Source organism: Tursiops truncatus, chromosome 16, assembly GCF_011762595.2.
Source record: "Tursiops truncatus isolate mTurTru1 chromosome 16, mTurTru1.mat.Y, whole genome shotgun sequence".
NCBI classification, from domain to species: domain Eukaryota; kingdom Metazoa; phylum Chordata; class Mammalia; order Artiodactyla; family Delphinidae; genus Tursiops; species Tursiops truncatus.
In genome coordinates this window covers 59877991-59904847 of record NC_047049.1, presented here as the reverse complement: position 1 = coordinate 59904847, position 26857 = coordinate 59877991, and the positions used below count along the sequence as shown (strand labels likewise).

General features: G+C 40.1%; 1 protein-coding gene and 1 non-coding gene across 22 annotated transcripts in view; both read right to left on the bottom strand.

Annotated features, from left to right (window-relative positions):
- Positions 1-26857, bottom strand: part of ASCC1 (activating signal cointegrator 1 complex subunit 1) — a 135056-nt gene that overhangs the window by 28233 nt on the left and 79966 nt on the right. For all 21 annotated transcript variants that reach the window (XR_012326599.1, XR_012326600.1, XR_012326598.1 and 18 more), the window contains 3 exons: positions 23030-23166; positions 15941-16060; positions 4451-4575 (listed from right to left, as the gene is read on the bottom strand). Coding sequence is in view for 17 of the 21 variants with exons in the window: in XM_073793488.1 (XP_073649589.1) it covers positions 4451-4575; positions 15941-16060; positions 23030-23166 (382 nt within the window). In the remaining 4 variants the exon portion in view is untranslated. The remainder of the gene's footprint in view (positions 1-4450; positions 4576-15940; positions 16061-23029; positions 23167-26857) is intronic.
- Positions 2323-2395, bottom strand: TRNAE-CUC (transfer RNA glutamic acid (anticodon CUC)). Its single transcript has one exon. It is a non-coding gene; the product is annotated as a tRNA-Glu (tRNA).

Sequence of the window (26857 nt, the reverse complement as noted above, 5' to 3'; positions counted from 1 at the left end):
TCCATGGTTTCAGTTACCCATGGTCAACCGAGGTCCAAAAATATTAAATGGAAAATTCCAGAAATAAACAATTCCTAAGTTTTGAATTGTGCACCATTTTGAGTAGCGTGATCTGTCCCACCCAGAAAGTGTCATCTCTTTGTCCAGCGTATCTCACCCTCTCTGTTATCAGATTGACTGTCAAGGTATTGCAGTGCTTGTATTCAAGTCACCCTTATTTTACTTAATAATGGCCCCAAAGGCAAGAATAATGATGCCAGCAATTCAGATATGCCAAAGAAAAGCCATAAAGTGCTTCCTTTCAGTGAAATGGTGAAAGTTCTTGACTTAATAAGGAAAGAAAAAGATCATATGCTGAGGTTTGCTAATATCTACATTAAGAACATATCTTCTATCCGCGAAATTAGGAAGAAGGAAAAAGAGATTCGTACTAGCTTTGCTGTCACACCTCAAAAACTGCAAAAGTTACGGTCACAGTGCATGGTAAGTGCTTAGTGAAAATGGAAAAGGCACTAAATTTGTACAATAAAAAATTTTGAGAGAGACAGACAGCACTCACATACTTTTAATTACAGTATATCGTTTAATTCTTCTATTTTATTATTAGTTGTTAATCTCTTACTGCACCTAATTTATTATTAATAAATTATTTATTATTAGTTGTTAATCTCTTACTGCACCTAAATTAAACTTTATCATAGGTATGTATGCATAGGAAAAATACAGAATGTGGTATGTAGTTTCAGGCATCCACTGGGGATCTTGGAACGTATCTCCCACGGATAAGGGGGAACTACTGTACTGCTTGTGGGAATGTAAAATGGTGCAGCCACTCTGGAAAACAGTCTGGCAGTTCCTCAAAAAGTTAAACATACTGATATCATGATGCAGCAATTTCACACTTAAGTATATACCTAATAGAAATGAAAACATATGCCCACACAAAAACACATACATAAATGTTCACAGCAGCATTATTCATAATAGCCAAAAAGTGGAAACAACAGAAATGTCCATCAGCTGATGAATGGATAAATAAAATGTGTTATGTCCATACAATGGATTATTATTTGGTAATAAAAAGGAATGACATTTGATACATGCTATAACATGGATGAACCTTATAAACATTATGCTAAGTGAAAGAAGTCAGTCACAGAAGATCACACATTGCATGATTCTATTTATATGAAATATGCAAAAAAGGCAAATTCATTGGACAAAAATTAGACTGGTGGTACCTAAGGACTGAAGAGTAAGGGAAAAATGGGGAGTCACTGCCAATAATTATGGAGTTTCTTTTTGGGGTGATGAAAATATTCTAAAATTTACTGTGGTAACGGTTACATTACTCACTATACTTTAAATAGGTGAATTATATGGTATATGAATTACATCTCACTAAAGCTGTTATATTTAAAATATATGTCAACAGGAAAGGATAACTAGACTGTGAACACAGAACATTTTCTTTCATGAAGCTCTGGTGCCAACCGAATATACATCTGGATCCACACAATTTAAAAGATACAGATTCCTATATAATTCAACTCTTTTATGTTAAGAGGTTAGTTAATAATGGGGTATGGTATAGTTGTAAGAGCTCTGAACTAAGATTTAAGGACTAGGACAGATGCAGAATGTATTACTGATAGTATCACATGTCTAATAAAATACTGCACTGTCCAAAACAGTAGCCACTAGCCACATGTGATTATTTAAATTTCTTTTTTTTTGGCCATGCCATGCTGCATACAGTATCTTAGTTCCCTGACCAGGGATCGAACCTGTGCCCCCTGCATTGTGAGCTCGAAGTCTTAACCACTGGACCTCCAGGGAAGTACTTATTTAAATTTAAATTAATTAAAAGTTCACTTTCTCAGTCTCACTAGCCAGCCATCTTCAAGTACTCAATAACCACATGTGGATAGTGGCTACCATACTGAATTTCACAGATATGGAATATTTCTATCATCATATAAAGTCCTATTGGATGGTGCTAGATACAATGTAACTTCTGAACCAATGAATTAGAGCAGGAGTCCCCAAACTCTTTGGCACCAGGGACTGGTTTCATGGAAGACAATTTTTCCACAGACCAGGGTGGAGGGAATGGTTTAGGCAGTAATGAGACCAATGGGGAGCGGCAGATGAAGCTTCCCTTGCTTGCCCGCCACTCACCTCCTGCTTTGCGCCCTGGGGGTTGGGGACCCCTGAATTAGAGTGTACCTTATTTTTAATTAATTAATTAATTAACTTGGCTGTGCCGGGTCTTAGTTGCAGCACACAGGATCTTAGTTGCGGCATACATGAAGGATCTAGTTCCCTGACCAGGGATCGAACCCGGGCCCCCTGCATTGAGAGCACAGAGTCTTAACCGCTGGACCACCAGGGAAGTCCCTAGAGCGTACGTTAGAGTTCTGAACCTCTGTCTTTATGTGATGATGTTAAAATGTACACCACCTCAGGGGATCTAACAGTGTTTTCCAAGATTAAAACTGACTGACTGGGGCTCCCCTGGTGGCGCAGTGGTTAAGAATCCACCTGCCAATGCAGGGGACACGGGTTCAAGTCCTGGTCCGGGAAGACCCCACATGCTGTGGAGCAACTAAGCCCGTGTGCCACAACCACTGAGCCCGCGTGCCACGACTACTGAAGCCCGTGTGCCTAGAGCCCGTGCACTGCAACGAAGAGTAGCCCCCGCTCGGCACAACTAGAGAAAGCCTGCGCGCAGCAACGAAGACCCAACGCAGCCAAAAATAAATTAATTAAAATAAATAAATTTTAAAACCTGTCCAGAACAAAATAAATACCACAAACTCCTTTAAATGTTCCCATTAGATAACTTACATTATAATTTATATCAAATATTCCATAAAAAATTTTTTTCTGGAATTCCAAATGGTCTTCTGCAATACCACTATCCAAATGAAAGAAATATATTCCATCAGAACAAGAATAAGTAGAGAGCTTCGGATTCTACTAACTACCCAGAGTCCATAGGCTTTGACTGAGTCATTTGAATGTTTTTTGATCTCAGTGCTCTGAAAGGTAAAACACTGATTTATTTAGAAAAGTCTTAAAGAAAATACAATGTAGCATCATAAAACAGTTAACACTAGAACTAAGAATTGGATTAGCTACATATCTCTTAGTCCAACAATGGCGCTAACCAAACCAAACAACTTATAGTTGAGTTCTCTGGTATATATCTGAAGAAATGAAAAGATGTACTTTGGTAAAAAGGGACACAAAAACTGTCCTAAACTATAAATCTATAAATAGTTCATGGGTTCTGATGGAGTCCTGATGTAGTCCTCTTCCAACGTAGACTTTCTAAAACCAAGGTCAGGGTCCTAACAAATATAATAAAACCTGAATATGGAGTTTTGGTGCTGGTATATTTTAAACAACAGGGCTTTGAAGAAGCAGCTGCACATAACTTGAATTTGTAGCTCCTGATCAGATAGATGCTGAATGTGTGCTAGACAGCTTTGACTTGGTGGGTGAGGATGGGAAGAAAAATAATCCTTATTAAAATGTAGATTATTATCTCAAATAAAGGGTTAAAACAGGCATTTTTATATGAAGGTTTAGATTCATGAGGGAAAAAAACATTACTCTAACACAAGGTTTTTCAACCTTGGTGCTACTGACATTTTGGGCTGAATAATTCTTTGTTATGAGGGGTTGTCCTGTGCATTGCAGAGGGTTAAGCAGAACCCCTGACCTCTACCCATTAGATGCCAGTAGCAACTCACTCCCAGCCCCCTAACTGTGACAACCAAAAATGTCTTCAGACAATCCAAATGTCCTCTGGGGGTAAAACTGCCTCTAGTTGAGAATCACTGCTCTAACATTTACCTTTACTAGTTAATCTTCTTTCTTGTTTTATAAAAAAAAGAAAAAGCTGCCATGTATTTCATGGGACATACCTACACTAAAACAATTATTCATTTTCCACCTGAAATTTACTTGGGCATCCTGTATGTTTATTTGCTATATCTGGCAACCCTATGTGCGACAGAAATAAAAGATTTGGAATGCTACAGTCCCATGCTAGATATGTCCCTGCCCCCTTCCACTGCGCTCATCAAAACAAGCTAATGGATCTAAAACAGAAGATGTAGCAGAGATTCTTTTTTTTTTTTTTTTGCGGTACGCGGACCTCTCACTGTTGTGGCCTCTCCCTCTCCCGTTGCGGAGCACAGGCTCCGGACGCGCAGGCTCAGAGGCCCTGGCTCACGGGCCTAGCTGCTACGCGGCATGTGGGATCTTCCCGGACCGGGGCATGAACCCGTGTCCCCTGCATCGGCAGGCGGACTCTCAACCACTGCGCCACCAGGAAAGCCCAGCAGAGATTCTTTGATAGCCCATTCTCTTCAAACCCCAGGGACATCATTAGGCCTTGTTGATCACAAACTGTGCTGTGGTTCTATGAAGCACTTACCATTGGGGTCTTTCCTGAATAGAGTATTCATGACTGTAGCATGGAGTTTCACACTATTCCACTCTTTCACTATTAGTCCAGATGCCTGAAAACGTTCCAGTACTCGATCAACCAATTCCTGCAGCCTGGAGAAATTGAAGAAAGAAGTACAGAAATCTCAGTAAACTCCTGAACCCTGATTACTAATTCACATTTATGAAGCATCTACTCTGAGCCAGTCACCGTACAAGGCCCTCAAAAGAAGAGGAAGTAAATAAGGCTGCAGTCCCCACCATCATGAAGCACACAGCTTTGTGTGGACAAGACACCTGGAAACAACTGCACAACATCATGGTGAGTGTAAGGGAGTGATCAACTATACTTGGAGGGGCCAGGTTTTCACAGGAGGTTTAAGCATGGCCTTGAAGGAAGATGGAAGTTTATGATCTTGGAAATCTTACACAAGAAGCCAGGCTCAGCAGAGAGCTGTCTAGAAGAAAGTGCTTTATTGGTTCATCCAGTCACAGAACCAAAAGCTAGTTGATGTGTTTCGGCCAGGATCAAATGAGGTCTGGCATGACTCTCAGACATTTGCTCATTGGGAAGGAGCATGCACTGTGAAAATCCCAGCAGCCCTGGCCACTACATCAGTGTTCACTAAGGTAGAAGTGTAGTACCAATGAAGACAACTATAGGAAAATCCACAGGCCACATAACTGATGTCTCCAAATGGACTCCAGCTGGCTCTAAGCACTAACGGTTCTGCAGCGGGTGAGTTCTATCTTGATGATGGCTGTTCATTCCAATACCTCCACCAGAAACAATTCTTGCACAGGAAGTTTTCACTCTGTTCAGGTGTTTTGATCAACAGCTTAAAGAACTCTCTTTAACATTTCTTGTAAGGCTGGTCTAGTGGCAATGAACTCCTTCAGTTTTTGTTTGTCTGAAAAACTCTTTATCTCCCCTTCAATTCTGAAGAACTTTGCCAGTTGCGCCACTGAGAGGGGGTCATTATCCCATCGAGGATGTGGTGGAGCAGATCTTGGCCCTAGGCCTCAGAAAGCAGCCATCTTCTGTGACCACTCACTCATCTGATGGTGAAGTTCAGCCTGTGGCTTTTACAGTGTGACCAGATGTCCAACCTGAGCCTGCAGTTCTCACTGAACATGGGTGCTGATGTGGAGGTCTGCATCAAATGACAGAGCAGTGCACCTGATGAGCGCAGGGAGCAGCCTGTTCCTTTCAACCTTTCCCTTGGCTTTTTTTGAGATTTGTGCTGCATGCTAATTGACTTCCCCACCTCAAAATCTTTCATTCGTCGCCAGTGTACTAATGAACAATAGATTTCACATTTTTTAAGATTTTACATTTTAGATGTACATACTAGTAATACTCTTTGTGCCACATACCATTTCTTTTCCCAGATGCAAGTGGCCCTGAGAAATCTGTAGAGTTTGTGAATCTTCCACTGCTTCTTGGGCCATGGCTTGTGGTAAAACACTGTAGCCCAGTGAGCAGCTTCTCCTTGAGCAGGGCTGGATGGGTCTGTTTTATGTGAGATGTGCGCCAAACCCACCTTGCGTGGCCCATTTGTGGGAGTTTTCCTGAGGCCACAGGGCAGTCTCTCTGGTTGCAGCAGCTGAGTTGCTCAATGCCTGTCTCCACACGGATAGAACAGCCTCTGGTACCCCTACCCCCCAGTTATCTCTCACCCATTTAGACATGGTCAAAACAACCCTTTTCCGCTTGCACTCATACGCTGCAGCAAGAGGGAGTTATCTTCCCCTAGAGATTGAGTGAGAAGCACAAAGGATTCTTTTCCCTTTCATGTTTTTCAGGCTCCAAAGTTCCAAATTAATCTTCTTACAATTCTAACTTCTCTATCTTAATTGTTTTTATTTTGTCTACTAACCAAAGAATATTTAAACATGAGTAAGCTATAATTTTTTTATTTTTTGGCCACATGGCATGTGGGATCTTCATTCCCAGACCAGGGATCGATCCCGTGCCCCCTGTAGTGGAAGCATGGAGTCTTCACCACTGGACCGCCAGGGAAGTACCAAGTAAGCTATAATTAATAATAATAAAATAAATACCCATACCCTCACCATTGACCTCCAGAAACAGAACACAGGGCTGGGACTATAATGATCAGACCATGGGAAGCCACGGAAGTCTTTTAAAAGGGAATGATGTGGTCAGCTACCCATTTGTGAAGCTGACTCTGTGGCACAGTGGAAAATGCTTTAGAAGGGGAAAGAGACCAGCGGTACTGAGGTCAGTTATGTGGTACTAATAGTACTAATAGTAGAAATAATAACAAACACGATGTGTCACACACTATTCTAAGCACTTTGTATCTGTTAAATCATTTAATCTTCACGATAAATTATTATCCCTACCTTACCAATGAGGAAACTGAGGCACAGAGAAGTTATAAAACTTGACTAAAGTCACACAACTAATAAGTGATAGATCCAAAATGAGAACCCATGCAGTCTGGCTTCAGAGGACAAATTTTAAGGACCATGCTATAAAGTAGAAAGGGATGAAGATCTAAACTATGACAGGGGCAGTGAGAACCGAGACAAGGGAATGGATTCAAAAGAGCTTGTGAGAGAGAAGTTGGGGCCCTCAGATACGACAGTGTTATAGCAGAGGAAGCAGCTGAGAGCTACTCCCACGAGTTCACCTTAAATGAGCAGATGGGTCACTGACCAAGGTGGGGAGTGGTGGAGAGGGTTAATAGTGTGTATACTTTTTCATGTGTGGCACCGGATTTCAAGTGCGACATGTCCAGGAGACAGATGGAAATAACAAGCCTGAAGCTCAAGAGAAAAATCTGGGCAAAGGACACAGATCTGGGAGTTATCAGTGCAAAAAAAGTAGTTAAAAGCATGGGACAGATGCAGTCACAGGGTGAGGGGGAATCAGAGCAAGCAAGAGGAGAGCTAAGGACGGAGCCTTTATGGGACACTCGTATGTAAGGGGCAGAGAAGGAACCAGTAAGGACAATCGATAAGGATGAGGAACAAGAAAAGGAAAACTTCAGGAAGGCTGAAAAGAGAATTACAAGGGGTGTGAAAAGAGGAATAATCAGTATAGTACAATGCTATAAAAAGTAAAGTATGAAAAGGAGCAAAAAATGCTTACTTATTTCTTACAGTCAGAACATTATTAGAGATCTTTGCCAGAGCAGTTTCGCTGGCACACTGGCGAAGGAAGCCTTATTGCAGAGGACCAAGGGAGAGGCCAGACAGACGGGAAGGGGATACATGCACATAAACTCAAGAAACTTGCAAGGAAGGGAAGAAACTAATTGCCTCGGTAATGAGATATAGAATTGAAGGCAGGTTGTTTGTGTTTATTTTCAAGGAAGAGAAAGAGTTGAAAATGCTTACTGACAACAAGAAACTATCCAGCAGAGAAGGAAGATGAAACCTTAGGAAACAGAGGGGATCAACAGAACAAGATCTCAAAGGAGACAGGAAGGGCTGGTGTGGGAATGGGAATCATACAAAAGATGAGCAGAACACGTCCCTGCTCTTGAGCAGCTTACATTCTGGTGGAAGGAGACAGATAGCAAACAAATATACATATACGACATCAGGTGGTGCTAAGCACCATGAAGAAAACAAAATGGAAGAGAGGGAGGAGAAAGGGATTGAGGGTAAGTGTACTATTTTAGACATGGTGATCAGGTAAGGCTTCCCTGATAAAGTGACACTTGAGCAGAGACCTAAGGGAACAGCATTCCAGAGAAAGGGAACAGCAAATACAGTCATCTGAGGCAGCCTGCTTGTGGCATGATGGAGGAACAGTAAGAAGCCAGTGTATGGAATGAAACTGTGGGGAGAGGTGATGAGGTGGGAGAGGAAGGAGGACCAGGTCACAGGGGCTTACATAAGGTTCTTAGGCCCCTGTAATAACTTTGTCTTCTACTGAGTGAGGTGGCGAGCTTCTGGAGGGTTTTCAGCAGAAGAATGACACGATCCAACTGACATTTTAAAAGGAAAACTCTGGCTGCCGTGTGGAGGACACACAGTGGTAGAGGCAAGAACGGAAGCAGGAAGGCAGCTGAGAGGCTGTCGCAACACCCCAGCTGGTGGGCGTGGCAGCAGTGGAGGTGGTGAGGAGGGCGGTGGCTTTGCTAATATACTGCAGTCAGGAGTTGAAAGTGATTCTAAAAGAATTTTTGTCCTGAACAACTGAAAGAGTGAATATCAAAGAATACACTGCACTCCAGGTTCATGAAAAATTCTGTGGAGAGGGAAGAGCAGCAATGAAGTGGAGGCAGGCTGAAGCCAGATTGTGAAGCTTCCTGTGTGTCAGGCAGGGCTGTAGTCTTATTTGGTAGACCTAGGAAAGCAAGACGGGGTTGTAAGAAGCAAGATATGCAGGGGAAAACTAAAGCCTTGGAAGCCAGTTAAGAGAGATGCTGTGCTTCCTTGCATAGTTATCTTAATTTTTTTTCTGATTACAAAAATAATACATGTTTGTTATAGAAAAAATGGAAAATGCAGAAAACGACAAAAAGGAAAACAACCTTACCATCCATAGATAAGCACTTAATTTTGGGTTAAATAATTTTTAAGTCTTTTACTACAGATAGATAAACATCAATTTAAAAAAGACAGAATATTGGGCTTCCCTGGTGGTGCAGTGGTTGAGAGTCCACCTGCTAATGCAGGGGACACGGGTGCATGCCCCGGTCCGAGAAGATCCCATATGCTGCGGAGTGGCTGGGCCCGTGAGCCATGGCCGCTGAGCCTGCCCGTCTGGAGCCTGTGCTCCGCAACGGGAGAGGCCACAACAGTGAGAGGCCCGCGTACCGCAAAAAAAAAAAAAAAAAAAAGACAATATTTTTCTATAACCTGCTTATTTCACTTAATATACCCTGAATATTTTCCCATGACATAAAATATTTTTCTCAAGTATTTAACCGAGCAATGAGAAGGGCTAACCAATAAGATATTAGTAAGGATGGAGAAAGAGGACTGATTCAAGAAAACGACTTTGTTCCTACATTCCTAAGAGGAAAATAAAATACATTCACAATGCACGTAACTCTGATTTTGCAGTTTAACTTACTTAATTGTGCATGTGGATCTCCAAGCCAAGACCTACACTATTGGGTCTAAAGTTTCTGATTAACACCATCTCATAAAGTTTAAAATATTTTAAAATATTACAACATAACTTAGGTCTAAACATAACCAAGCACTGCAAAATGCACCTCAATTTCAAATCACAATAGAATGATGCCTCTCTCCTATCAAAGAAAAAGAAGTGCAGACTTCCCTGGTGGCGCAGTGGTTAAGAATCCGCCTGCCAATGCAGGGGACACGGGTTCGATCCCTGGTCCGGGAAGATCCCACATGCTGCAGAGCAACTAAGCCCGTGAGCCACAACTACTGAGCCTGCACTCTAGAGCCCATGAGCCACAACTACTGAAGCCCGTGCACCTAGAGCCCATGCTCTGCAACAAGAGAAGCCACGGCAATGAGAAGCCCGCGCACCACAACAAAGAGTGGCCCCTGCTCGCTGCAACTAGAGAAAGCCCGCACACAGCAACAAAGACCCAACACAGCCAAAAATAAATAAATAAGTAAATAAATAAAAAATAAAAGTAAGAAAAAGAAGTGGACAGGGAGCTCAGCTGTAGAGAAACGGAGCATGTAATACTACAGGAAGGAAATTAAATTGACTAAATGAAAGAGTCCAGTTTCCAGCTTTGTCTTTCTGGCAAATTAAGATTTCTCCCTCAGAACTCTGAAGAGATTAAAGTCCTTTAAAATGTTCTAGTCTAACCTGCTCACTTTACACAAAAGGAAACGAAGCACAGACAGGCTGAGTTGCTCAGTCAGGGCAGAGGGATGGGAATCTAAGTCTCCTGGCAGCCAGTTCTGCTCTGCTATCAATTTATTGTGCACTTCCACGAAGCCAGCTCTTCATGTTATTCACCGCCTTACCCTGGCACCCAAGTTAATACCTAATTGACATATCATCAGTGCTCAGTGAATAGCTGTTGCAGGTATGTATGCATGAATTCATAAATGACAAATCTTTGGGGTTCTATTAAGACAACTTAAGGGTGCTTAGAAACAATCACTAAATTTCAGGCTGCTGTCATGGATACTACATCTGACAATATGTCAGTATATTTCTAACATTATAGTCTTTGAATTCTTACTTCACTGATCCTTCCCCGGTTGACTATGAATGAGTCCCAAAGCTTCTCTATACCTTTGCATCCTCATAAGTGAATTAAAAATAATATAGGGTTGCTATGAGAAAAATAATAAATTACTCTTAAGCAGCTTTATCATTTAGATAGTGCTTTGTGTTTGAAAACAGAAGCCAATTATTAATGCCTTGAATCTGAGCTCTTAGTTTAAAGGCCTGTAAGTGCTACAAAGCTCAAGCATTCCAGAGCCATCTTTATGGATGTGGAGTTGTACTGCAGAATGATCACTGACTCCCTAGAAAGTGCAAATTCCAGATTTTTCTTTGATTTTTTTTCCCCAAATTTAATTCAGCTCTATCCAATTAACATTTCTTGAGTTCTTACTGTATACAGGCACCATGCTAGTCACTAAAAGAATTAAAAACTAAGCAAACATAGCTCTTGTCATTAAGAAGCTTACAATCTATTAAAATAACTATAAAGAGGACTTTGGTAATGACACAAGGAATACAAGGTGCTTTGGTAATTTAAATGTGGAAGACGTTACAGCTGGGTTGAGACCAGAATAGGTTACCAAGAGGATGGGCTTAGGACAGGAAGCTAACTGTACTCAATTCATCTTTGTAAATCAGCTGAAAAAATAAATGACTTAAGTAAACAAACATTCACTGAACATCAACTATGAGTCATGAATTATAAAAGCCACTGGATACACAATGCTGAATAAGACACTCCCTGCCCCCAAGAATCTTAAAGTCTACTTGAGAAAAAAGAAGGAAAGATAGCAAGAAGGAATGACAGCACTTGGACAAAAAGAGATGAGGAGTAACATGAAAGAAATTTTAGTCACAAGAAACAACATTAACAAAGACACAAAGGATCATCAAGCAGTGAAGCGGGCTAGGGCTTGGGGCAAGTCCAAGATAAGTGGAAGATCAAGTTGAAATATTGTTGGTTTCATCCTGGAAGATACTGACTGCTAGACTGAGGAATACGAACTAATTCAAAGGATGATGTGAAATGATGGGAGATTTTTAAGCAAGGGGAAGTCCTACTGTATATAAGCTATGGCTTAGAAAGGCTGATGTAGGAGTAGATCATGGGATCTATAGACACTGACATAAAAGTAATGTCTAGGTTATGTTTTATGAAAAGAACAAACTATAGAACAATATGAATAATGTGATCCAGTTTGTATAAAACAATACGCACGGACAGTGACTCTCAGCAGTATTTGCTCTGCTTACAATCTATTGGGGAGGAACACAGGGAGAGTCAGAGCAGGGGGAAAGGGAGCCATTTAATTTTCACTTTACCCATCTGGAAGGCTTTAATTTTATGAGAGAAAACAATATATAAAGAAGCAGCTCAGCTATGAAAGGAAGAAGGCTAACTGGAAGATGGTGCAGTGATGTTGAGCTGCACAGTTGTAGACTCTAACTACATCTCTCTCATCTTCCTTTCACCAAACTTCTCAAAAGAGTGGTCTGTCTCCAATTATTCTTAATCTCCTCTTTTTTTTTTTTTTTTTTTTCTTTTTTTTTTTTTTTTGCTGTACTTGGCCCTCTCACTGTTGTGGCCTCTCCCGTTGCGGAGCACAAGCTCCGGACGCGCAGGCTCAGCGGCCATGGCTCACGGGCCCAGCCGCTCCGCGGCATGTGGGATCTTCCCGGACCGGGGCACGAACCCATGTCCCCTGCATCGGCAGGCGGACTCTCAACCACTGCACCACCAGGGAAGCCCCTTAATCTCCTCTTTTTGCCCCACTATGAGCATAGGCTTTACAGTCAAACACAGCTAGGTCAAACCATAATTCTACCACTTACATGTACATACTGATTACTACTGACCTTCATGTGACAAAGTATATCAAGTGTATCTGAAAAACTGTAACACGTGCCTGCTTTACGAACATTGTTTTTATTTTTAAAAAATCTTACAGATAAGCTAAAAGAAAAAAAATTACTTATTATCCAAAAATAACCACTGATAAGATGATTATATATTCAGACTAACTGGTTTATTTCTCTCTTGCTCTCTCTTCCCACTTTTGAGGGGAAAAAAGTAAATGTATATTTACAAATTGTTCTGTAATCTGTTTTTATCACATAATACTCTATATAGTAAATAAGACAAAACCCCTGCCTCCAAGAATCTTAGAGTCTATTTGAGAAAAAGAAGGATAACAAGAAGGAAAGACAGCATTTGGACACGAAAAAGTTATTTCACTTTTGTTCTTTAAAGATTTTTTTCTGGGTAAACAATTCCAGCTTGACAGTTATTTTCTCTAGAAAACAGTCCGCTGTCTTTTGGCTTCTGTTGTTGATATTGAGAAGTCCACTGTCTGGATAACTGTCAATCCTTTGTAGGTGACTTCTTTTAAATTCTTTATCTTCAGTGTTCTGCACTTCCATCCTGATTTATCTTGATACGATTTCTTTTTATTTATTCTGCTTGTATTTATTCTTTTTTCTCTTATCTTTGCTACTGCCTCAATCCAAGCCCCTCTAATCTCTTCACATGGACTTCTCATGTGACCCTACCTCTCCTTCATTATGTCTCATCCATATGTGGAATTTGCTAGGCTTTTTCCTGCCACAGGGCTTTTGCTCTGCATTTTTTTTTGCCTAGAATTTCCCACCACCCCTTTGCCTGAAAAATCCCACTCCTCCAGACCTCAATTCAGTATCAATTCCTCCAAGAGGCTTTCCTTACCCTGCCCTCCCACAGTCTAAACTGCCATATTTTCTGTCTTTAAAAGAGCACCATTTTCCCCCTGCTTCACCTTTATCACACTTTGCAATGATATATTTACGTGTTGTTAACATCTGTTTTCTCCATTAGTCTGTAAATTACATGGGGGCAATAACTGTGTCTGGCTTTACTGACCATTCTTGCTTTTTTTTCCTTTGGCCCTGCGGAGAGGCATGTGGAATCTTAGTTCCCCAACCAGGGATCGAACCCGAGCCCCCTGCAGTAGAAGTGCAGAGTCTTAACCACTGGACCACCTTTACTGACCATTCTATATTCACAGCTAGCACAGTGTCTGGCACACAGTGGGCATTTAATAAAGTTTTGTTGAATAAACAAATGACCAATGAAAATCAACATTCCTTTTACATGGCATATAACACTGCCTCTAGATCTGTACTTAGTATTTATTCCCTTTTCCTAGCATGCTACTCCCTCAGCCTGCAAACTCCTTATTCAGTAAAGAAACCTGCTTTCTGAAGCCTTCCTTTACAAAATTTGCCCACACATGGGCAGAGTTTTGCTGCTCATTTATGTACCACTAGAATCTCAATCACAGTCCTCAACCTAGTGTATTCTAGTTACCAACATCTGCCTCCTCCATAAGAAAAGAAGCCCTAGGGTCTACTGCATCTCACATCCTGGGCATTTGAAAAATGCCTGAGGGAAAAGGGGACTGGAAATGCCCTGCAGGGTGGAATAATTGATGGTGTCAGGTCTTTGAGGAGATAAGAAGGAATGGGGTCCCAGAATAAGTGAAGGGATTAGCCTCATCAGAGTTAATGTATGCAATTCTTCAGAAAGAGAGTGAAATTGAGTGGGGTGGGTGTGATGAAAACAGGTAGACTGTGAGGGAAAAAGGAAGGAAGTTGACTTGGCTTCATGTTCTCAGTATAATGTGAGGAAGCTATTCTTCTAAAGTGGCAAGGGTGGAGGCCTGTGACAGTAAGAAACAGAACAGAATAGCCACTGTGTTCAATGCTTAAGTCTTAGCAACAGCTGACTACTAAGTAATTTGAATGCAAATTCCCTACATAGTCAGGTTTTACAAAATCCAAGGATCTATCAATAAGTGTAGCTACACTGTCCCAGCTCTGTTTCCAGAGGAAAAATTTGATCTAAGTGGTTCCATTTTTTAAAGGTCAGGCACTTCACAGTCAAGCATTTTAAGGGAATCTTTCATCTAAAATATATGAAATCATACAAAGAAAGTTGACTGTGTTTTTATTATAACATGGCCTCTCCTCCATGCCTCTGCATTGAGCAGTGTCTCTTCACATAAAGAAACACAAATGACTGAATGTGCCTTAAAAATTGGGCCATGTCTTACTCATTTCTGTATCAATTTACATGGTCTTTCAAAATACCTTGCACAAAGGAGGCATTCAAATAGTTTTAATATTGAATTAAACAAGAGGTGTATAAGTCCCTTAGACACTGCGATTTGGGGAGGGGACTTTACAAAACTTGGTTTTTTGTTTGTTTGTTTTTTAGGCTGCACCAAATGGCTTGCAGGATCTTAGTTCCTCGACCAGGGATTGAACCTGGGCCCATGGCAGTGAAAGTGCAGAGTCCTAACCACTGGACCACCAGGGAATTTCCAGTAATGATATTAAGACACTTTTTTTCTCCAGTTTTATTGAGATATAATTGACATACATCACACACACAAAAACTGATTCTATATCTTTTTTTCCCTCCCTTACACTCAAAATTCACTTCCACTGGAATTGATAGAAGATAACTGAGATCATCAATTCAAATTGAGGTAAGAGAAACCTTCCAAGAGATCCTCTAGGAAAGCAAATCAATTTGGGGGCCGGCCCAGAGACACAGATTTTCCCTAGAGGGTTTTTTGTTCAGTGTGAGTTCTGTTCTACCCTGCCCTAATGAAAAGACCACACAAAAACAAACTTCCAATTCAAGTTGCGCTCCTCTGCTCACCAAAGGCCTTGCACAGACTAATAAATGGTACTAATATTGCAAAGGGCTCTGGATGCCTAGGCGAGCCTCAAAAATAGCCTGGGTTGCAGACTGAGAATTCCAAGTAGGGATCGAGGTGTGGTAATAACAAAAATTAAAAATAGCAAACATTTTTAATGTATGTTTTGATGATGTCAGTATGTGCCAAGCACTGATCTAAGCATTTTATGTATATTAATTTAATTCTAATAATCCTATGAAGTTTGTACAGTTATGATCCCTATTCTGCCCTGGTATTCACTAGATCTGCATTATGTCACTTTTGAAACTGCCATCCTAATATGCCATCCTTCCTGCCTCCTATTATCCTGGAAAACATGAAGGAGGCACTGAGTTCCATAAAAACTAGATTGCTACTATCAATATCTACCATCCAAGTAATTCAATAATTATCAAACTAAAAGTCTGATACTTTTTCCTACAACAAATTCCTCTTGCAAGATATTAACTTACTATTTCAGAAAAAGAAAGAATTTACACACTCCTTACAATAATAAGACCTCAAAGAAAGGGAATCAAAACTACCTGAACTTCCAGGGATTCTTCTAGGCACCTCACAATTAAAACAAAGAAGTAGTCCAGAAACATACCTGTTGGAGCCATCTTTCATATGGACTTTGGCGTAAAGAACATCCACCATGCCAGGATCATCATTCATGTATTCTATCCCCGCCATCTCTACTTCCAGGGGTTTGCCCCCAGAAATGTCACTGCAAAGGAAAACACATTAGATTTTTTATAACTGTTTAAGTTAAGAGGGCTATTATATTTTGAAACATGGTAAATATACATAGTCAAATATTACAAAAATGAAGTTGTTGAGGGTTTTTTTAAACTAACATGATTTAACCGTCCTTCTAATTTCAAAATAGATACATGTTTAATGAACACAAACTAGAACCACAAGTATTTCCAAAGTCACACTATATTTATCCCAATACCAGTTTATTAGCATGTCTAAGAAATGTCTCAGAAAAGGCCAAGTGATGACAGTTCTGATTGATGAAGACATTTACTACATTGCCCATCTCTCCGGTTTTACCTTATTATTTCTACAAATTGCAGACAGTATTTCACTCATACCAGTGAAGGTGCATACCAGTTTGCACCTTCAACAGTGAAGGTGCAAACTGGTATCACATCTCTAAGAGCAATTTGGCAATACTTATAAAAAGCCTTCAAGAATAGAAAAACTTTGCCCAAGCAATTCAATTTCTAGGAGCCAAACCCAAGGAAATAATTATAAATTCAGGTACATATCCAACCACAGCCAATAAAGGAAAGTTCTTTCAGAAGAATTCCAACTGCTAGATGTAGAGGTAATGATGGAATTAGTATATCACCATTTTGCAACTCCTGATGAAATATTTAATCATTCCATTATTCGTGCAAAAGATGGGGATAAAAAATTTAATATATATACATATTTATATGCTTGTACATACATAAAATCTCTGAAAGGATATAATACAAAGAAACTGCTAAAATCTGTTGCCTTCAGAGAGGAGATCAGGGTGCTTGGTGGGATAACAGTAGGCAGGAAACTCTTCACTGCATATCCTTTGTACTTTAAAATTTTTGAACCATGTAAATGTATTATTCATTAAAAAGTTAAAATAAAAAAATATATGCAAAAGAAGTCAAACGCAGAAGTGTATATACTGAATGATTCTATTTATATGACATTAGAGAATAAGTACATTTAATCTGTGGTAACAGAAATCAGAACAGCAGTTACTTTTGGGAGAAGTGAATTTACTGGAAAAGAGCATGAAGGAATTGCCTAGGGTGATGGCAATGTTCTACATTTTGATTTGGGTGAAGTTACATGGGTGTACACATTTATCAAAATTCATCAACTACACTTAACATCTGTGCATTTTACTGTAAGTAAATTACACCTCAAAGGAAAAAAATACATATATGCAAACCAAAAAGCGTGGGAGTACATGCCCCAAAATGTTAATAGTAATTATCCTCAGGTAATATTACAAGTCATATCTTGTTTATCTGCAATTTTTTTTTTTGGACGCACTGCTCGCCTTGCGGGATCTTAGTTCCCCGACAAGGGACCGAAACTGTGCTCTTGGCGGTGAAAGCGTGGAGTCCTAACGATTGGACAGCCAGGGAATTCCTGTTTATCTGCAATTTTTAGCTTTTCTAAAGTTAACATGTATTTCTTTTATGTTAAGTAAAACCCACCATCCTGCTTTCTTCCCAGGCCCCTTAAACAGACTTATGCTTCAACTAGCAAAGGCTTTGCTGTGACAACATGAAACCCAGCTAAAAATCAGCTCACCAAACAGCCTTCTCCAAGCCCCATGAGGCCAGGGACCCTATCCATCTTTTCTACTCCTATATCCCCAGCACCTGGGACAGTGCCTTATATAAAATGGGTACTCCATAAATCTCTGATAAACATTGATGGATGTACCACTATAAAGGGAGAAGATGTCCTGAACAATTTTGAGACTGTGGACACACGCCTATATTGTCACTGAATAAAATGTGGTACTGGCCTAAAGACAACAGACTGTTAGGATTAATCAAAAAATAATTCCAAATAAGGCAAAACAAAAAAGTTTTCTTGATATTTAATTGAGGCCCAGGGAGATCCTTTTATAGCCTAGGAATCCTAATGGTAAAAGATTCCCTTAAGGGCTTCCCTGGTGGCGCACTGGTTGAGAGTCCACCTGCCAATACAGGGGACACGGGTTCATGCCCCAGTCTGGGAAGATCCCATTTGCCGCGGAGCGGCTGGGCCCGTGAGCCATGGCTGCTGAGCCTGCGCGTCCAGAGCCTGTGCTCCGCAACGGGAGAGGCCACAACAGTAAGAGGCCCGCGTACTGCAAAAAAAAAAAAAAAAGATTCCCTTAAAACACCAAGGCCGTTATTTTGCACAAGACCAGAATTTTTTAAGAAACTAAATAACTCAACTATTTTAGACAGGTACTTTAATGAGAAAAATTATGACCCTGATCATAAGTATCCCTACAACCACCTCCAATAAGTGGGATATTCCAAAACACAAGTCAAGCTCTGAATTATTATCTGATTGAAGTCTTTAGCTTCAATCAACAATACAAACTTCCCTGGTGGAGCAGCGGTTAAGAATCTGCCTGCCAATACAGGTGACATGGGATCGAGCCGTTCCAGGAAGATCTCACATGCCGCGGAGCAACTAAGCCCATGTGCCACAACTACTGAGCCCATGTGCCACAACTACTGAAGCCCATGCGCCTAGAGTCTGTGCTCTGCAACAAGAGAAGCCACCGCAATGAGAAGCCCGTGGACCGCAACCAAAAACAGCCCCCGTGTGCCGCAACTAAAGAAAGCCTGCGCGCAGCAACGAAGACCCAATGCAGAAATAAATAAATAAATAGATAGCCAGCCAATACAGTGTATCTCCATTTCTAGTTATAGTCAAAGAATTCAATATGAAAGACTGCCATTAAATCCTATCAAAGGGCAGTCAACAAAACTTCTGGGAAAAAAAAATTTAATACTAAATGTACATTCTTCTATGTTTTTTCAGCTCTAACCTTGCATAGTTAGATCACCAGAAAGCACCATACTGGTTTAGTTTCCCACTAAAATGTTTTTACTGGGTTATATTTAATGTTACACTCTCAATTTCCAGGGGTCAATACAAGAAAGAGCAACGTGAACAATGTTTTTATATCTTCTGCCAAACTCCTGTTGAAGACACAGCTCATCATCACCTGGGTTCTTTATGTTAAGATTTATACAACTTTTTCTTGGGTTGAGAAGCAGAAAAGGATTCTCTCCTGAAAAATTATGTTCCTTTTTATCAGATAAGAATTATAATAATTGGTGTTTTCCTTTCTGGGATTTAGTTCAAGAGAGAGAGAGAGAGAGAGAGAGAGAGAGAGAGAGAGAGAGAGAGAGAGAGAGAGAGAGAGCGAGAGAGAGAGAGAGAGAGAGAGAGAGAGTGTGTGTGTGTGTGTGTGTGTGTGTGTGTGTGTGTGTGTGTGTGTGTGTGTGTGTGTGTGTGTTTAGGCCACACTGCATGGCTTGTGGGATCTTAGTTCCCCCACCAGGGATCAAACCTAGGGCCCTGGCAGTGAAAGCGCCAAGTCCTAACCACTGGACTGCCAAGAATTCCCATAGTTCAAGTATACTGATGCTTGAAAACACCACTAAATGTTAAAGTTCTACTACAATTATTATCTCACCTCGGTTTTTAGACAGAATTTTCTTCCCATTCCATCTTTATGGTTTCTAATCTGTCTGACTTTAACATTTCTTTTGTATATATGTCCTCACTCTAAACTACCTCAAACCACTGGAATTAGATGCGGCACCAAAAACAAAACCATGAACAGATTCAAAGTCTGCCTTACAAGTAGAAACAAACTCTTTCAACCTATCCCTAGGATTTATCAAGAGGGAGAATTAAAGAGCGGGAGAGAATCCAATGGTTTGCTTGATAAATGCTCTTTGTCTTGGTGACCAAACTATTCCACCTTGGATACCACTGAGCACACTCTTCAATGGAGAGACATATGAGGCAATAATTAGGGACATTTGTCCCTGGGTATTTTTCCTCTTCTCCTCTCCTCATTCTTGTCCCTTTTTAACTTCTTATTTGGTTTTACTTCAGGCCTACTGGGAACACTTAGGTATGAGTAAAGTGTTACGGGAGCTAAAGAAGAGCCGCACATTTGTCAGACTATATACTCAGAGACATGGCACTGTTTGTGTTCGACATATCACAAAGAAAAGTCACAAGGGACACATTTAGTGCTTCAGCACTACTGAACATCGTGAATAATTCATTTGAATCTACACAGCTACATGAGCCTTTAGCCTAAGAATTGAAATGAAAGTTCTATTTCTGGTCAGGTGACATACTTTAAACTCAAATACCACCCCCAAATTTAAAACGAACATTCAACTACCCATTTCTTTAAAATATCTATGTATCACCACAATTTTAATTAAATGCCAATATAGCCACATTTAATACCTCAATTTAAAAAGCCATTAAATTAAGCTACAGCATGTTATATAGTAGACTATTCATTTCCAATGTTTTCCACCTTTATATTTTAATTTGCGATCTTTACATCATAAAAGGTTCAGGTTAGAAATGCAATTATTTATTGACATTTTTTTTCTAAGCATACCAAGTACAAAGACTGAGATCGAAGATCAAGAATAAGGAAGAAGGGGTGGGATAGGGAGGGTGGGAGGGAGAGGGAAGAGATATGGGAACATATGTATATGTATAACTGATTCACTTTGTTATAAAGCAGAAACTAACACACCATTGTAAAGCAATTATACTCCAATAAAGATGTAAAAAAGGAATAAGAAGGAAAAAGAAGTTAGGTGATACATTTTACACCAGGGCTTTATTGTAAGTATCCTTTTTTTTTTTTTTTTAGGAGACTTTTCTTCCTTTTAGGAAAACAGGGCACTTCTGGACAATACAAACAACCAATTCTGATTCTCACCCCTCTAGCCAATCAGGTAGATTAATTTTGCACTATATACTTTTAAAACAAGTGTGTATAACAGAGGGAAGGTGAGAGAAGAAGGCTGGGGAGGCCTGCTTTACTTGCTGGTTTTAAACCTTTCCAGCTTTTTGAAAAGAGCAACTTTAAAAAATTTTTGCCTGCATTGCAGATTTTTGGCAGGGTAACGTGTCCTATTTCAAAAGCTTTGCTGAATTTGAAAAACTACAATTACTGTTTTCATCCTGTCATGTCAAAAATTCTTAGGAACTATTAAGGCTGCTCTTCATTCCCTATGCACACCAACTCTGACACGCTTAAAGGGTTCAGATTTGGCATTTAGTCACAAAAGACACCAAGAGACATAAAAGGGAGGAACTCAACTAAATCCTCACATAGCTCAGGATAAGGCTTCAGTGATTAAAATCCTGTGACCTGATTTTCATAAGGTAAAAAACCAAATACCTCTCTGAACAAATATTTTATCCGCCTTTAATTTTTTTGTTAGCAGGATTATCCTAATGGCAGCCAAAAAATGCAGCTGCTTTCAGTTTTGTTTAGCAAAAAGTAATCTGGGAAGTTAAAGTAACAGAAGTGATTTTTAAACAAGGTAAAATTGCTCTGCTTTGTAAGGTAAAGCATAAAATTTTATTTTATGCAAGGAAAACTATAAATATCTAATTACAAACACCAAATTATTTTGAATTTTAGGTCAGATAGAGAGAAAATAGTTGCCCATCACTATGCAAAGAACAAGACAAAGAAGTATTCTTTGCTGTTTGAAATTCAGAAAGAACAGGCAGCTGCAAACATGATCAGCTTATGATTTTGCTCAAGAAAAATATTTTGTCTTCAAAACAATTAATGGAAAAAAGAAAACTGGTCCACAAATAAGTCTTTGTATTACAGTTTCATATACAACATAACTTGAGAAAAAATTTAAATCCTTTTACCTTGTTTTACCCAATGAAACAGGTAACCCACTTCTACAAGGCCATGTCAGAATAGTATATTTTACAATTGAATAAAAATAAAAGTATTCAAGTCAGTTAATTTTCAAGTTTCTCTTGGTTTGCTTCAATCTTAAGTAAAAGGAACAAAGGAAGGGGGGGCTCAGAAGATATGATCCTTTGAAACAGAGCTGTTAGGTCAGATGTATATGCAAATTAAAATCTTACAGTAAAAAGAATAACAACTCTGCCGTCAGAATAGCAATGTTTTCCCTGAGCCAAAACCGACTGCTTGGACAGTTTCTGGTATCCTTACTGACTCAAACAAAACTACCTTTATTAAAGAAAAGAAAATTAAAGACTGCATTTCTGAAATACAGTGAAGACTCTCCTATGGAATCATGTTATAATGTTTGAGTTACTATGGTAAGCACAATAACGGCCCTCCAAAGATGCCCATGTTCTACTCTTTGGAATTTGTAAATATACTACCTTACATGGCAAAGAAGGTTTTGCAGATGTGATTAAGGCTAAAGAGTTTAAGGTGGGGAGATTACTCTGGATTATCTGGGTGGGCTCAATTAAATCACACACATCCTTAAAAGCAGAGAACCTGTCCCTGCTGTGGCCAGAGAGAGAGATGTAACAGATTGAGGGTCAAACAGATGCAACATTGTTAGTTTTGAAGATGGAGGAAGGAGGCTACTAGCCAAGTACTGTGGGTGGCCTCTAAATCAGGACTTTAAAGACAAGGAAATAGATTCTTCCCTAGAGCCTCCAAAAAGGAACACACCCTGCCAGTAACTTGATTTTAGCCCAGTGAAACCCCTATCAGATTTCTGCCCCACAGAACTATAAGATTATAAATTTGTCTTGTTTTAAGCCACCAAGGTTGTAGTAATGTGTTACAGCAGCACAGAAAACTAATACAGTAGCCTACACTCTTCTATAGATAATGAAGAGAATTTCCTTTTTGAGAAAAGAATGGGATGTCCTTGTTAAAGAACAAAATTTGCCAACTGAACTGGTAAAATTTAAGGTAGAGCCTTTCCACACAAATCTGTAAATATATGCTTTAAATCCATTTTAAACCTTTTAGACGATAACCCAATGTTAAGTGTTACAAATGGGTGAGTCAACAAATTTTGTTCCCATGTCACCCAGCTCCCTAGTCCAAAAACAAGTCTGTGATACCAGAAAGAAGCCAGTACAGGGTGACCACCCTTCCCCACTCCTGTGGATTACTCACTCAATGAATTCCTCTTTACACTGCTGTAGCATCTCACATGTCTGCTGGATCTCTTGCTCACTCAAAAGCACCAACATCCCAATAGTTAGGTGAAGCTTCTTAGGATTCTGGAAAATGGTGCTATCAACCCCATGATCCTATTATCAAAGGGAGAAAAAAACAAGAAACTCAGCCCATACAAAAGTACATGGCAGGAACTGTAAGGGCAAATGGCCCGAGGCAGGGGAATGCAATCAGACTCACAGGTTGAAACTGACCTGGAGACTTTCCGGACCACCCAGTTCCAGGAAATGACCTGGGGACTTTCCACCCAGCCCAGCCTTCCCGCCTTTCAAGGGGCGGGACTAACGGTCCCCCACAATACCCGAAAAGACCACCAAATAAGGAATACCCTGCGCCCTCCTGGATTCACCACACCCCTTTCCCTTCTTCCCCTATAAATTCTGCCCAAACCCTCGCCCAGGCGCGACTTCTCTGGCCCCTTTCTCTCGGACCAGTGAACCGCGCCCGGGAGCGTTCCCAAATAAAGCTTGTTTAAGCTCTCCCCCGTTTCTTGGTGCCGTTCCTTACAGGAACAGAATTGAGTGCAGAGAAATAAACCCACACATCCATGACCAACTGATTTTCAACCAGGCTGCCAGGACAATTTAATGGAGAAAGAAGAGTCTCTTCAACAAATGATTTTGGGACAACTGAATATCTACATGCAAGAGAATGATGTGAACCCATACCATATACTATATACAAAACCTATGTCAAAATGGATCAATGATATGAGTTAAAACCATAAAATCATAAAATTCTTAGAAGAAAAAGAGAGGAAAATCTCGATGACCTTGGATTTGGCAATGGATTCTTAGATATGACACCAATAGTATGGTAACAAAAGAAAAATCAGATTAGACTTCAAACTTTAAAACTTTTGTGTATCAAAGGACTACCAAGAAAGTGAAAAAGATACCATCACAACACTGTTAATCAACTATACTCCAATAGAAAGTAAAAAGTTAAAACAAAAAATAAAGTGAAAAAGACAACCTACAGAATGGGAGAAATATTTGCAAACCATACATCTGACAAGGGTCATATTGTATCCATAATATATAAAGAGCATGTACAAAGCTCAACAACTAAAAGATAGCTCGATTTAAAGAAAGAAAAAGGGACTTCTCTGGTGGCGCAGTGGTTAAGAATCCACCTGCCAATGCAGGGGACACGGGTTCGAGCCCTGGTCCGGGAAGATCCCACATGCCACAGAGCAACTAAGCCCATGCGCCACAACTATTGAGCCTGTGCTCTAGAGCCCGCGAGCCACAACTACTGAGCCCACATGCCGCAACTACTGAAGCCTGCACACCTAGAGCCTGAGCTCCGAAACAAGAGAAGCTACCACAATGAGAAGCCCACGCACCACAACGAAGAGAAGACCCCGCTCGCCACAACTAGAGAAAGCTTGCATGCAGCAACATAGACCCATCAACGAAGACCCAACGCAGCCAAAAATTAATTAATTAATTAATTATTTTTAAAAGAGAAAAAGGAAAAGGACTTGAGTAGGTATTTCTCCAAAGAAGAAATACAAATGGCCAACAGGCATATGACGATGTTCAACTTCTTCAGTCATTAAGAGAAATGCAAATCAAAGCCACAATGAGGTACCATTTCACACCGATCAGGCTGCCTATAATCAAAAAAGTGGAAAACAAGTGCTGGCAAGGATGTGCTTCATGGGTATGGGATTCCCCTTTGGGGTGATGAAAACATGTGGAATGACAGAGAGTTGGTACTTACACAACACTGCTAATGCACAAAAGGCCACTGAATCATTCATTTTAAAATGGTTAATTTTATGTTAGGTGAATTTCACTTCAAGAAATATTTTTTAAAAAAATGAACTGGTAGCCTGATAAAATGTTATGCCCAGGAAAAACAGAATGCTACCTAATTACAGGTTCTAAGAATAGCTTTTGTTCCTCAACAGCTTTATTAGTTCCAGAGCAACTGGGCCTCTTATGGGCTTCCCCAAAGATAATATACTCTTTATAAAAAAGTTTCTATCTTAGCAGACACTGCAGTATTTTCAGGTAAAATATTTTGTGTAAGAACAAACTGCCCCAGGCTTCCCTGGTGGCGCAGTGGTTGAGAATCCACCTGCCAATGCAGGGGACACGGGTTCAAGCCCTGGTCCAGGAAGATCCCACATGCCACGGAGCAACTAAGCTGTTGCACCACAACTACTTAGCCTGCCCTCTAGAGCCCGCACGCCTAGAACCTGTGCTCCGCAATGAGAAGCCACCACAATGAGAAGCCAGAGCACCTCAACGAAGAGTAGCCCCCTCTCGCCACAACTAGGCAAAGCCCACGTGCAGCAATGCAGAAAGAGAGAGATAGAGAGAGAAAAAGAGAAAGAGAAAGAAAGACAGAAAGAGAGAGAGAAAGAAAGAAACTTATTAAAAAAAGAATAAACTGTCCCAAGCAAAGGTGAGTGAAAAATGAATTTGGAGAGATATCCAGACACTGGAGTAGCCACATCAAATATGGTCATCCTTTTCTAGCATAATCATTCCTGTACTTTAAAACTTCTGTCTCCCCCACTTTTAAACTGACAAGAAATTCACTTAGCACACAATTAACCATTTTAATTTTTTTTTTTTTTTTTTTTGCGATACGCGGGCCTCTCACTGTTGCGGCCTCTCCCATTGCAGAGCACACAGGCTCCGGACGCGCAGGCTCAGCAGCCATGGCTCACGGGCCCAGCCGCTCCGCGGCATGTGGGATCTTCCCGGACCAGGGCACGAACCCGCGTCCCCTGCATCGGCAGGCGGACTCTCAATCACTGCGCCACCAGAGAAGCCCCACAATTAACCATTTTAGAGTGTACAAAATTTAATGGTATTTAGTGTATTCACAATTTTGTAAAACCACCATCTCTCTTTAGTTTGAAAACTTTTTCAGCACCCCATAAAAACACTTCATACTTATTAAATAATCACTCCCTATTTCCCATTGCTCATCCCCTGGTAACCTCTAGTTTGCTTTCTGTCTCTTTGGATTTGCCTATAATGGATATGGCAAATAAAAGGAATCATACCATATATGACCTTTGTGTCTAGCTTCTTTCACTTAGCATGTTTTCAAACTTCATTCAAGTTGCAGCATATATCTGTACTTCATCCTTTTTCATGGTTCAATAATATTCCACTGTATGCATATAACACAGTTTGTTTACCCATTTATCCCTTAACGGTCATTTGGATTGATTCCATCTTTTGGCTATTATTAATAATGCAGCTTTAACAAACATCTGTGTCAACATCCATGTTGACATATGTTTTCAACTCTTTTGGATATATACTAAGGCGTGGAATTGCTGGGTCCTATGATGACTCTATGTTTAACTTACTGAGGAACCACCAAACTTTTCCACAGGAACTGAACCATTTTACATTCCAAGCAGCAATGTACGAGGGTTCCTATTTCTCTACACTTTCACCAACACTTAATATTTTCCTTTTTTAAATTTTACTATAGTCATCCTAGTAGGTGTAAAGTGGTATCACATTGTGGTTTTGATTTGCTTCTCACTATTGACCAATGATGCTGAACATCTTTTCATGTCCCTGTTGGACATTTGTACATCCCCTTTGGAGAAATGTCTATTTAAATCCTTTGCCCATTTTCTGTCTTTTTATTGTTGAGTTATAAGGATTCTTTATATATTCTGATAGTAGTCCCATATCAGATCATGAATCCCTTTTGAAGATAAATAGGTCTCAAATTTCATTAAACTCATTTTGCAAATGAAGACAAGAAAAAAAAAGTTGTGAA